The following is a 14,261-nucleotide window of genomic DNA, read 5'->3' on the forward strand; positions in this document are numbered from 1 at the left end:
TCTTTGTTATTTTAATAACTTACGTCTGCAATTACTTTTTATGCATATAATGGCTCTGTTTAAGCCTAAGGGAATCAGCTCAAATGAAACCCAGAACCGGTTAATATTAGATTGTTAAAGATTACATGTTTATGGTGTGCCTAGTTGGCAGTTTAAGGTTTGTTTGAGCTAAATTTGAGTCTAGCTCTGGAAAAACAGGGCTTAATGCATGTCCTTAAAATGTCATCCCAAATAAGTCTGTGCTGTCCACAAAGGCAAATTAGGGAGACACTTTCCACCCTCTATGTATTTTTCCTAAGAAGAGAGTTCCTTTAAACGAAAAACAACATGCAAGTTGAAAGTATCATCCCTGATTAGCATGTACAAACTGCACAGGCTAATCTGGGATGAAATTAACACACATGCATTAAGCCCTGTTTTCCCAGAGCAAGCCTCATTTGTTTCTCTTGATATCTCACAGTGTACAATGTTATGTTCAGGTGGGTGATGATGTGCGCCAGGATTTTTGATATCTCACAGTGTACAATGTTATGTTCAGGTGGGTGATGATGTGCACCAGGACATTTGATATCTCACAGTGTACAATGTTATGTTCAGGTGGGTGATGATGTGCGCCAGGACATTTGATATCTCACAGTGTACAATGTTATGTTCAGGTGGGTGATAATGTGCGCCAGGACATTTGATATCTCACAGTGTACAATGTTATGTTCAGGTGGGTGATAATGTGCGCCAGGACATTTGATAGCTCACAGTGTACAATGTTATGTTCAGGTGGGTGATGATGTGCGCCAGGACATTTGATATCTCACAGTGTACAATGTTATGTTCAGGTGGGTGATAATGTGCGCCAGGACATTTGATATCTCACAGTGTACAATGTTATGTTCAGGTGGGTGATAATGTGCGCCAGGACATTTGATAGCTCACAGTGTACAATGTTATGTTCAGGTGGGTGATGATGTGCGCCAGGACATTTGATATCTCACAGTGTACAATGTTATGTTCAGGTGGGTGATAATGTGCGCCAGGACATTTGATATCTCACAGTGTACAATGTTATGTTCAGGTGGGTGATGATGTGCACCAGGACATTTGATATCTCACAGTGTACAATGTTATGTTCAGGTGGGTGATAATGTGCGCCAGGACATTTGATATCTCACAGTGTACAATGTCATGTTCAGGTGGGTGATGATGTGCGCCAGGACATTTGATATCTCACAGTGTACAATGTCATGTTCAGGTGGGTGATGATGTGCGCCAGGACATTTGATATCTCACAGTGTACAATGTTATGTTCAGGTGGGTGATGATTTGCACCAGGACATTTGATATCTCACAGTGTACAATGTCATGTTCAGGTGGGTGATGATGTGCACCAGGACATTTGATAGCTCACAGTGTACAATGTTATGTTCAGGTGGGTGATGATGTGCGCCAGGACATTTGATATCTCCCAGTGTACAATGTTATGTTCAGGTGGGTGATGATGTGCACCAGGACATTTGATATCTCACAGTGTACAATGTCATGTTCAGGTGGGTGATGATGTGCACCAGGACATTTGATATCTCACAGTGTACAATGTTATGTTCAGGTGGGTGATGATGTGCGCCAGGACATTTGATATCTCACAGTGTACAATGTTATGTTCAGGTGGGTGATGATGTGCACCAGGACATTTGATATCTCACAGTGTACAATGTCATGTTCAGGTGGGTGATGATGTGCGCCAGGACATTTGATATCTCACAGTGTACAATGTTATGTTCAGGTGGGTGATGATGTGCGCCAGGACATTTTATATCTCACAGTGTACAATGTCATGTTCAGGTGGGTGATAATGTGCGCCAGGACATTTGATATCTCACAGTGTACAATGTCATGTTCAGGTGGGTGATGATGTGTGCCAGGACATTTGATATCTCACAGTGTACAATGTCATGTTCAGGTGGGTGATGATGTGCGCCAGGACATTTGATATCTCACAGTGTACAATGTTATGTTCAGGTGGGTGATGATGTGCGCCAGGACATTTGATATCTCACAGTGTACAATGTTATGTTCAGGTGGGTGATGATGTGCGCCAGGACATTTGATATCTCACAGTGTACAATGTTATGTTCAGGTGGGTGATGATGTGCGCCAGGACATTTGATATCTCACAGTGTAAAATGTCATGTTCAGGTGGGTGATGATGTGCGCCAGGACATTTGATATCTCACAGTGTACAATGTTATGTTCAGGTGGGTGATGATGTGCGCCAGGACATTTGATATCTCACAGTGTACAATGTCATGTTCAGGTGGGTGACGATGTGCACCAGGACATTTGATATCTCACAGTGTACAATGTTATGTTCAGGTGGGTGATGATGTGCGCCAGGACATTTGATATCTCACATTGTACAATGTCATGTTCAGGTGGGTGATGATGTGCGCCAGGACAATTGATATCTCACAGTGTACAATGTCATGTTCAGGTAGGTGATGATGTGCGCCAGGACATGCTGGCCCTGCAGGTGATCAGTCTGTTCAGGAACATCTTCCAACAGGCGGGCCTGGAGCTTTACTTGGCCCCATACAGGGTTGTGGCAACTGCACCAGGGGTACGTACGTAACCATTGCAACAGCATCAGGGGCATGTAACCATGGCAACAGCATCAGGTGTTGGTAACCATGGTAACAGCCCCAAGGGTATGTAACCAAAGAGTACAGATGGATCTGTTGAAGGAGTTATGACTACCTTCTTGCTTTGGTTGAAGCTCATCAAACATGGTTAAGAGTGTATGCTTGTTTTTAGACAGCTGGCTATGATTTACATATTACTCAGCCATTTACCAGGCTCAAACTTCATTCAGTTGTAATAGTGGCTTTTGGCTCTTACAAAACAAAAATCATGTGTAATTAACCTAGTTGAAAGGCATTTTGGCAAAAAATCCATCGGGTTCATGGCGAATGACAGTTGGTAAACAAATTATCGGAGAGCTTTTTTTCAAAAAATGGATGTTTGATTAAAAAAACAACATAAGGATATTGTGTATGTAACGAATTTCGGTAATTTGGCGATACAGGGTTACATATGTTTACTGCTAGTGTGAGTTGCAGGATGTTGGTGGCTATCAAAGAAGTCCCTCAGATGTTTACATGTTTTTTCCATCATGTGTGTCTCTTTTGTACTTTTATAGCACCGGTAATTGTTGTCTGTGCCTTGCAGTGTGGGGTGATAGAGTGTGTACCCAATAGCAAGTCCCGTGACCAGATTGGCAAAGCCACAGACATCAGCCTGGATCAATACTTTACACAGAAGTATGGTGACCATGACACACAGTCTTACCAAGAGGTCAGCCAACTCACAATTGTATTTACTGTTTGAACCTGTAGGAGATTCCTTACTAAGAGATTTAAACAAAAAATCCTTATTAAGCTCGAGAAAGTAAATTTCAATTAAAGAGAAGTGCAGGCACTTAAACTAAAGTTAGCATTAATTGAGTCGAAGCTGTTCAGTTCCAATTTAATTATACCCCCGGTAGGGTGGCATATTGCATTTGAACTGCCCGTCAGTCCATCTGTCCGTTCTTCTTTAACATTAGCCATAATATTTTTGCAATATGGAAGATAGCAACTTGATATTTGGCATGCATGTGTATCTCATGGAGCTGCACATTTTGAGTGGTGAAAGGTCAAGGTTATCCTTCAAGGTCAAAGGTAAAAAAAACAAATCCAAGGGAATTATAATTTATTTTTAGCTCATCTATTTTTTGAAAAAAAATTATGAGCTATTGTCATCACCTTGGCGTCGGCGTCGGCGTTGGCGTTGGCGTTGGCGTCGGCGTCCGGTTAAGTTTTGCGTTTAGGTCCACTTTTCTCAGAAAGTATCAATGCTATTGCATTCAAACTTGGTACACTTACTTACTATCATGAGGGGACTGGGCAGGCAAAGTTAGATAACTCTGGCGTGCATTTTGACAGAATTATGTGCCCTTTTTATACTTAAAAAATTGAAAATTTTGGTTAAGTTTTGCGTTTAGTTCCACTTTTCTCAGTAAGTATCAATGCTATTGCATTCAAACTTGGTACACTTACTTACTATCATGAGGGGACTGGGCAGGCAAAGTTAGATAACTCTGGCGTGCATTTTGACAGAATTATGTGCCCTTTTTATACTTAAAAAATTGAAAATTTTGGTTAAGTTTTGCGTTTAGTTCCACTTTTCTCAGTAAGTATCAATGCTATTGCATTCAAACTTGGTACACTTACTTACTATCATGAGGGGACTGGGCAGGCAAAGTTAGATAACTCTGGCATGCATTTTGACAGAATTATGAGCCCTTTTTATACTTAGAAAATTGACAATTTTGGTTAAGTTTTGTGTTTAGGTCCATTTTATTCCTTAAGCATCAAAGCTATTGCTTTCATACTTGCAACACTTACTAACTATCATAAGGGGACTGTGCAGGCAAAGTAATGTAATCTGACTGGCATTTTGACAGAATTATGTGCCCTTTTTATACTTAGAAAATTGAAAATTTGATTAAGTTTTGTGTTTAGGTCCACTTTATTCCTACAGTATCAAAGCTATTGCTTTCATACTTGCAAGATTTATGAACTATCATAAGGGGACGGTGCAGGCAAAGTTATGTAACTCTGACTGGCATTTGGACGGAATTATGGGCCCTTTATACTTAGAAAATTGAAAATTTGGTTAAGATTTATGTTTTGGTCCACTTTACCCCTAAAGTATCATAGATATTGCTTTCATACTTGGAACACTCACAAACTATCATAAGGGTACAGTAAAAGGACAAGTTGCATAACTCTGGTTGTCATTGTTACGGAATTATGGCCCTTTTTTGACTTAGTAACTTTTAATATATGGTTAAATTTTGTGTTTCGATCCACTCTAAGTATCAAGGCTATTGCTTTCAAACTTCAAATACTTACATGCTATCATGAGGTTACTGTACCTGGCAACTTGAATTTTACTTTGACCTTTGAATGACCTTGACTCTCAAGGTCAAATTATTAAATTTTGCTAAAATTGCCATAACTTCTTTATTTATGATTAGATTTGATTGATACTTTGATGAAACTACTCTTACCTGACATACCACAATAGACTTCACCCAAACCATCCCCCGTGCCCTCCTCCCCCCCCTCCCCCCTCCCCCCCCCCTATTTTTTTTTTTTTTTTTTTTTTTTTTTAAGATCATCTCACAAATGACCACCACACCCTCACACTATACCCCCACCCCACCCCCCACCCCCACCCCACCCCCCCCCCCCAATTTTTTTTTTGATTTTTTTTTTTTTTTTTTTTAAGATCATCTCACAAATTATCACCACACCCTCACACTATACCCCCCCCCCATTTTTTTTTTAAAACGGTTATTTTTGAAATACCGTCCAACCATCGCACCCAAACCCCCCCCCCCCCCCCCCCCCCCCCCCCCCCGATTTTTTTTTTTTTTTTTTTTTTTTTTTCGCTTTTTTGGAAGATAATGTAATAAATGTCCACAACCCCACACTATACACCCCTCTTCACTCCACTCCTCCCTCCTTTGTGATTGAAAATGAGAGTCCCTTCACCTTTAAAAAGAAAATAGATGAGCGGTCTGCATCCGCAAGGCGGTGCTCTTGTTATCATTTGGCAGGTACAGATTATTTTTACAAGGGAAGTAATATTTTTTAAAGGGATATAATCAAAAACAAAAATAAATAAATCAAAGCGCCGCAGTAGGGGGCATTGAGTTTCTGACAAACATATCTCTTTTTATTAATGATTTGGCACATTTAAGTTTATTTAAGTTTCTGTAGATGTTCAAGTTATCAATGCAGAAGTTCAAAAAGTCACACTGCATATTGCCCCCTTCAGGCTCGTCGCAACTTCATCTTGAGCATGGCTGGGTACAGCCTGGTGAGCTTCCTGTTGCAGTTTAAGGACAGGCACAACGGCAATATCATGATCGACGATAAAGGACACATCATCCACATTGGTATGTGCTTCAAAGGCAACACTTTGGATTATTTGTAGATATATTTATGTGCTCATATCATTATAATTATTTAAGTATGTTAGTCAAGTCATTAATTGCTGATGAAGACAAATTTGGAGATGTTTACTTATTGGTATATTGGTATATTGTGTGTAAGTCATTTAACTTAAGTGATTAATAACCACATGTCTTATATAAGCCATACGAAGAATAAAGAAGCTTCCACAAATACATGATTTACGTATGGACTTGAGCTGTTTTTTTAAAGCCAGCATGCAAAAGCTTGAATTAACTGTGACACTTGTCAAGTGTATCTCTATGTATGCTTTATTGTCCCCTACCGGTGAAACCGGAGGGGACTTATGGTTTGCACTTTGTCTGTCTGTCTGTCAGTCTGTCTGTCAGTCCGTCACACTTTTCTGGATCCAGTGATAACTTTAAAAGTTCTTCATATGTTTTTCATAAAACTTGAAACATGGATAGATGGCAATATGGAGATTATGCACGTCATTTCATTTTGTTCATCCGTCAAAAATTCTGGTTGCTATGGCAACAAATAAAAAATAAAATAAAAGAATACTGACAATGGTGGAGTTTCACTGGTAGGGGACCATATTGCTTGGCAATCTCTTGTTCCAACAAAACTTGTCAGGACTGTTGCTTCATCATTTATCATGGAATTGTAAAATAACTGACCACTAATGTTCTCCATAGACATGTAAGGCCTGTCTCCTAAACTGAAAGGTCAAGGTAACAATTAAAATTCAAATTCAGTTACATAATACAGCTTGTTTGTACTGTACCTTTGCCATTTATCAATCCATTTTCAAATAACTTGCTGGTTATGATTTCCATGTGGTGATGGCATGTTGCATGTTACACCCATCTACCTAGCTCAAAAGACACAGTTACAGTTAAAGGTCAAATGTCATATTGGGCATAAAACAGTTTTCTACACTTTTATAATTTGTTCATCATTAATTGTTCAAGTAAAAAATGGGTTCATGTTTGAGAGCAGACATTGTTGATTTGGTTTAATTCAGACTTTGGGTTCATGTTTGAGAGCAGACATTGTTTGTGGGCTTTGTTTCAGACTGAGGGTTCTTGTTTGAGAGCAGACATTGTAAGTGTGGTTTGTTTCAGACTTTGGGTTCATGTATGAGAGCAGACATTGTAAGTGTGGTTTGTTTTAGACTTTGAGTTCATGTTGGGGAGCAGACATTGTTGATGTGGTTTATTTCCATTTTGGGTTCATGTTTGAGAGCAGACATTGTTTATGTGGTTTCTTTCAGATTTTGAGTTCATGTCTGAGAGCAGACATTGTTGATTTGGTTTGTTTTAGACTTTGAGTTCATGTTTGAAAGCAGACATTGTTGATTTGGTTTGTTTCAGACTTTGAGTTCATGTTTGAGAGCAGACATTGTTGATGTGGTTTCTTTCAGACTTTTGGTTCATGTTTTAGAGCAGACAATGTTGATGTGGTTTGTATAAGACTTTGTGTTCATGTTTGAGAGCAGACATTGTTGATGCTGTTTGTTTCAGACTGAGGGTTCATGTTTCAGAGCAGACATTGTTGATTTGGTTTGTTTCAGACTTTGGGTTCATGTTTGAGTGCAGACATTGTTGATTTGGTTTGTTTCAGATTTTGAGTTCATGTCTGAGAGCAGACATTGTTGATTTGGTTTGTTTTAGACTTTGAGTTCATGTTTGAAAGCAGACATTGTTGATTTGGTTTGTTTCAGACTTTGAGTTCATGTTTGAGAGCAGACATTGTTGATGTGGTTTCTTTCAGACTTTTGGTTCATGTTTTAGAGCAGACAATGTTGATGTGGTTTGTATAAGACTTTGTGTTCATGTTTGAGAGCAGACATTGTTGATGCTGTTTGTTTCAGACTGAGGGTTCATGTTTCAGAGCAGACATTGTTGATGCTGTTTGTTAAAAACTTTTGGTTCATGTTTGAAAGCAGATATTCTTGGTGTGGTGAGTTTTGGACTTTGGGTCCATGTTTGAGAGCAGACATTGCTGGTGTGGATCATTTTAGACTTCGTGTTTATGTATGCAAGCAAGCATTATTTGTGGTCTTTGTTTCAGACTTTGAGTTCATGTTTGAGAGCAGTCATTGTAAGTGTGGTTTGTTTAAGACTTTGGGTTCATGTCTGAGAGCAGACATTGTTTGTGGGCTTTGTTTCAGACTTTGGGTTCATGCTTGAGAGCAGACATAGTTGATGTAGTTTGTTTTCATTTTGGGTTCATGTTTGAGAGCAGACATTGTTGATGTGGTTTGTTTCAGACTATGAGTTCATGTTTTAGAGCAGACATTGTTGATGTGGTTTGTTTCCATTTTGGGTTCATGTTTGAGAGCAGACATTGTTGATGTGGTTTGTTTCAGACTATGAGTTCATGTTTTAGAGCAGACATTGTTGATGTGGTTTGTTTCCATTTTGGGTTCATGTTTGAGAGCAGACATTGTTGATGTGGTTTTGTTTCAGACTGAGGGTTCATGTTTTAGAGCAGACATTGTTGGTGTGGTTTGTTTCAGACATTGGGTTCATGTATTAGAGCAGACATTGTTGATGTTGTTTGTTTCAGACTTTGGGTTCATGTTTGAGAGCTCGCCGGGAGGCAACCTGGGCTGGGAGCCGGACATGAAGTTAACGGAGGAGATGATCTACATCATGGGAGGCAAGTGGGAGGCAGAGCCCTTCCAATGGTTTATGGAGCTCTGTGTACAGGGATTCCTGGCAATCAGGTAGGCTTTGCTTTAGGCACTTAAGAGTTATTGCCCTTTATTTCTACACAAAGGCAAATATTTTTCTTCTACCACTTACTAAGTTTCTCATACAGTTTTTATAAAATCCTTATCCAACTCTCTGGGAATGTTTGTTGACATAAAATAGAAACCTTGTTTGATGACCAACCATATCACACAAAGCTCTTTGAAGTAAATGCCTTATGTTAACACAAAAAATGGACAATTATTATGTTTTCACTCTCTAACTCTCTCATACAGTTTTCAACCAACTTCAACATACTACAGTAGCCTGCAACACAGTGGTCTCGTGGTACTTAAGGAATATTCACCTGCGTCTAGAAAATATCTTTATATATCAGATAAATGATTTAAAGGACGATCATATTCAATTTAACTTTATTGGATAATTGCCTTTTTATGACGAAAATCCTTAAATATTTACTGCTGTACAAACAAAACAACACCAATGTCTGACATTGTTGTTTATTTTTTCGCCCTGTAGATTCATGGTTAATAGGTTAAACAGCACATATATTAAATTAAACATTACTAACAGAAAATCTGACATACCACTCAAAGTAACAGTCAATAATGAATGTAACAATTTACATATATGGAATTAAAGACTCCAAATAAAATAAATATCACAGTTATGTTCAAGCTCTGTCTGATTTTTGCATTAAGACACTCAATTTAACTATAAAAATTCTAATATTTTTAAAGTTTTGAGTTTTATGACATTTAATTACCAAAAATTGATTCATGCTGGCAGCGAGAGATGTTTTATGTCAGATTTGACAAGTAGGTCACTCAGGTTTGTTTATTAACAAAATCCAGAGGTAGCTAATGAAATACCGTTAGTTAATCCGACCTGCAAGTTAACCCGGTTTCAGTATACTTTCTGCAAATATTTGGTGACATAAAATGGAGGTCTATGTTAATAACAAGCCAAATCCTGCCAGAGACATTTAAATTATTTGCCTTTGTTGAAACAAAAATTGCAAAAGTTGCAATTTTGGTTCACTGATTCTTCACAAGATGTCTAGATATTTGGTCCCTTTATTTACAACAGCCATTGATTTTTATGTCCCCAAGTCTTTACTGGGGGACATATTGTTTTTGCCCTGTCTGTTTGTTGGTTTGTTTGCCTCAAACTTTAACATTGGCCATAACATTTGCAATATTGGAGATGGCAACTTGATATTTTGCATGCATATGTATCTTATGGAGCTGCACATTTTGAGTGGTAAAAGGTCAAGGTCATCCTTCAAGGTCAAAGGTCAAATATATGGGGGGGACATAATGTTTCACAAACACATCTTGTTATTTATTACCTTGTCCTATTTGTATATAACCCATCTTTATGTACAAGCATGCAGAGCATACAGCTTTCAAATACGATTACTCCACTTCATACAGTGTACTGTTACCTGATTGTCTCCCTTGCAGGCCCCACCAAAACGCCATTATCTCCCTTGTGTCTTTGATGCTGGACACTGGGCTGCCATGTTTCCGGGGGCAGACAATCAAGCAACTGAAGGCCAGGTTTGCACCCTACTCTAATGAGCGTGATGCCGCAAAGTACATGATTGAGGTCATACGCAAGTGCTTTATGAGCTTCTGGGCGAAGTCATACGACGCCATACAGGCTGCACAGCAGGGCATATACCATTAAATGGAATTGTGTAACTTTGAAGCCTAGGTAGCTTAGGTAGACTGTTATTGCCTTATATATCATAAGAAATGGAAACTGTGTTGCACTTGTAGATTTTTAGTGCAGTTAAGGTATGATGTAAAGAACAAAAAATCTTCAAATCTTGTAATGTAATTTTTATCTAAAAACGTATTTTATGACTTTCTAAAAGGCTTTAATTAAATTTAATCGTGTTGTTTTTAACAAAACATTTTTCCTGATTTATAATTTTGTTGTTACTGTGGTATACATATTCATACTCATATACGCATATTTCTATGGAAATATGGAAATATTAATTATGTATTTGTATGTTTGTGATTTTTGAAAGGACATTAAATGTAGATAATTAACACCGTTTATTATATTTATGATTCTTTTCAGCTTTTTGTGCTGATACTGTGTCCAATGCAGTTTTATATGGGTTTTTAAATACTATAACATACAATAGAATGGTAATAAAATCATGTAATTGAATGAGATTGTGTGGAGTTTGTTCTAACAGTACACAGTGCATACTTCTACCGTAATTACTCTTAAGTTTTTGGACACTTAAAAATAATATTAAAAAATTCGTGATTTAGATACGAAAAATATTCAAAAAGTACAAGTGTCAGAAAATGTATGTTATGTTTGTTTGTCAGTTATTATATTAAAATGAAACCAATTAATAAATGTGCAATAATTGTATTGTGTTGTACTCTCCTTTCTCTGCTTTAAATGAAATTCAACTTCACTTTCTTACCTGAAAATCAAATGATTTATAAAAAAAACAAACACTGCTTGCTCTATACTATATCATTCCAAATGCTGTTGGGTGAAACCATTGTTTAATACCGGTATACATGGTAATCTACCCAATAACGCAATTGTAATGGTCAATTGTCCCCAGGGCATTCTATGCCAGGTTTTATGACCTTAATCCGGTTGTAAAACTCCATGATTGAAGGGTCCCAGATAAGCGAAAACAGGGCATAAATCTAGTAAAATAGTGGTGTAAAATATACTGTCCGAAAAATTGGAGTCCTTAATTATGGACGAAACCCGTATGTCCGAAAATAAAGTCACGAAAAATAATTATTTTGGCTAAAAAAGGGGGTGTACGAAATCTTAGAGTGTCCAAAAAGTTAGAGTAATTACTGTAGATTGAGTCACCTATTGTTCAAAACAATGTGTAAAAGAATACAATAAACCGGTAATCATTACTGCCTCTGAATTGTGTTGAATCGAGTTGCTTTGATAAATGTGTATATGTCAAACTGTTTTATTTAGCATAAAGAATTAGTTATGATATAAAGTTTTTTATACCAAAGGTATGTTCAATTGGAATATATGATGGTTCTTGAAGTTTAGTCTTATGGATTGATCAATATGGGCATTATCAGAACATGTCAAGCAACTTTAGAAGCTGTAAATTTGACTGTTGATAGAACTGTATGGAAGTAGTGGTTTATTGTTGTACTTTTTCAGTCAGCATTTTACATTTTTATATTTTTCATTAATTCTTATTATTTTATTCACGTTTAGTTGCATTCTTAACATGCCTGTCTCTAACTTATTTATAAGTCTAGTGGTCTACAAATTATTAAGAAAATACCGGTATATTCTTTTTTCTACACTTAGTCATTTAGCATCACTTTGTTTTGGTTGTTAATAAATTGCTTGTTATGGTACTAAATAAATTTATAAAATCTACAGCTTATTGGTCATTGTATTCATGTCAATTGCAGATTAAGTTTATTTCACAAGGCTTTTAGAAGAAAAGGCCTCAGCAAGAGGTTCACATTTTTGTGCTGCAAAAATAAACCTATTTGCATTCAACACTTACCTTTCTATGTATCCTATCCCTTTTTCAAACGTGTTTTCAATCATTATTTTGTAAGTGAAAGACAATGGCGTCAACATTTGATAAACATCCATTGCTATGACAATGAAAAACAATATGCTGTCGTTTTATGGGTGTGGCAGCTTATGAAATTAAGCGCAAATGAGACTAGGTCTGGAATACTTTGACTTAATGCTATGCATAGAGCAGTCCGCGTAGGCTAATCAGGGATAACACTTCCCGCTTTTATGTGTGTTTTTTAGCTCACCTGAGCACAACGTGCTCATGGTAAGCTTTTGTGATTGACTTTTGTCCGTCGTACGTCCGTCGTCAACATTTGCCTTGTGAACACTCTAGAGGCCACATTTATTGTCCGATCTTCATGAAACTTGGTCAGAACATTTGTCCCAATGATACCTCGACCAAGTTCGAAAGTGGGTCATGCTGGGTTAAAAACTAGGTCACTAGGTCAAAAAAAGAAAAACCTTGTGAACACTGTAGAAGTCACATTTTATGCCCAATCTTCATGTAACTTTGTCAAAATGTTTGTCTTAATGATATGCTGGTTGAGTTAAAAAATGGTTCCGGTCCATTGAAAAACATGGCCGCCAGGGGGCGGGGCAGTATTCCTTTTATGGCTATAGAGAAACCTTGTGAACACTCTAGAAGTCACAATTTTTGCCCAATCATCATGAAACTTGGTCAAAACATTGGTTTTATTGATATCTCGAACGAGTTGAAAATAGTCCAGATCGGTGAAAAAACATGGCCGCCAGGGGGCGGGGCAGTTTTCTCGATATGTATTTAGTGAAAACATGTGAACACTCTAGAAGTCACATTTTTGGTTGAATCTTCATGAAATTTGGATTTTGGTCAGAACATTTGTTTCCTGGATATGTCGGTTGAGTTCGAAAATGATTTTGATTGGTAAAAAAAACATGGCCGCCGGCAGGGGGGGGGGGGGTCTTTTTTCTTATGTTTATATAGTAAAAAAAGCTTGTGAACATTCTAGAAGTCACACATTTTTATGCCCCCCTTCGAAGAAGAGGGGGTATATTGTTTTGCTCATGTCGGTCGGTCTGTCCACCAGATGGTTTCCGGATGATAACTCAAGAACGCTTACGCCTAGGATCATGAAACTTCATAGGTACATTGATCATGACTCGCAGATGACCCCTTTTGATTTTCAGGGCACTAGGTCAAAGGTCAAGGTCACGTTGACTTGAACCAGTAAAATGGTTTCCGGATGATAACTCAAGAACGCTTACGCCTAGGATCATGAAACTTCGTAGGTACATTGATCATGACTCGCAGATGACCCCTATTGATTTTCAGGTCACTAGGTCAAAGGTCAAAGTCAGGGTGACTCAAACCAGTAAAATGGTTTCCGGATGATAACTCAAGAACGCTTACGCTTAGGATCATGAAACTTCATTGGTACATTGATCATGACTCGCAGATGACCCCTATTGATTTTCAGGTCAAAGGTCACGGTGACTCGAACCAGTAAAATGGTTTCCGGATGATAACTCAAGAACGCTTACGCCTAGGATCATGAAACTTCATAGGTACATTGATCATGACTCGCAGATGACCCCTATTGATTTTCAGGTCAATAGGTCAAGGTCACAGTGACTCTAAATAGTAAAATGGTTTCCGGATGATAACTCAAGAATGCCTACGCCTAGGATCATGAAAATTCATAGGTTCATTGTTCATGACTGGCAGATGACCCCTATTAATTTTCAGGTCACTAGGTCAAAGGTCAAAGTCACAGTGACTCAAACAGTAAAATGGTTTTCTGATGATAACTCAAGAATAATTAGGCCTAGGATAATGAAACTTCATAGGTACATTGATCATGACTTGCAGATGACCCCAATTGATTTTCAGGTCACTAGGTCAAAGGTCACAGTGACAGAAAACGGATTCACACAATGGCTGCCACTACAACTGACAGCCCATATGGGGGACATGCATGTTTTACAAACA

At 37.9% G+C, this 14,261-nt stretch overlaps 1 protein-coding gene across 17 annotated transcripts in view; it reads left to right on the forward strand.

Annotated features, from left to right (window-relative positions):
* LOC127853111 (phosphatidylinositol 4-kinase alpha-like) overlaps positions 1 to 12,139 on the forward strand; it is a 190,812-nt gene extending 178,673 nt beyond the window's left edge. For 13 of the 17 annotated variants that reach the window (XM_052387420.1, XM_052387411.1, XM_052387427.1 and 10 more), the window contains 5 exons: positions 2,486 to 2,611; positions 3,220 to 3,345; positions 5,878 to 5,998; positions 8,589 to 8,748; positions 10,201 to 12,139. In XM_052387420.1, the coding sequence (XP_052243380.1) occupies positions 2,486 to 2,611; positions 3,220 to 3,345; positions 5,878 to 5,998; positions 8,589 to 8,748; positions 10,201 to 10,426 (759 nt within the window). In that variant the 3' untranslated portion in view covers positions 10,427 to 12,139. Of the gene's footprint in view, positions 1 to 538; positions 584 to 1,069; positions 1,115 to 2,249; positions 2,313 to 2,485; positions 2,612 to 3,219; positions 3,346 to 5,877; positions 5,999 to 7,041; positions 7,196 to 8,588; positions 8,749 to 10,200 lie in introns of those variants that run through there. The other 4 variants (XM_052387378.1, XM_052387384.1, XM_052387402.1 and 1 more) reach the window with 4 other exon arrangements.
* Positions 12,140 to 14,261: the final 2,122 nt, after the last annotated feature.

The sequence above is a fragment of the Dreissena polymorpha genome, chromosome 1 (assembly GCF_020536995.1).
Source record: "Dreissena polymorpha isolate Duluth1 chromosome 1, UMN_Dpol_1.0, whole genome shotgun sequence".
Taxonomy (NCBI): Eukaryota; Metazoa; Mollusca; class Bivalvia; order Myida; family Dreissenidae; genus Dreissena; species Dreissena polymorpha.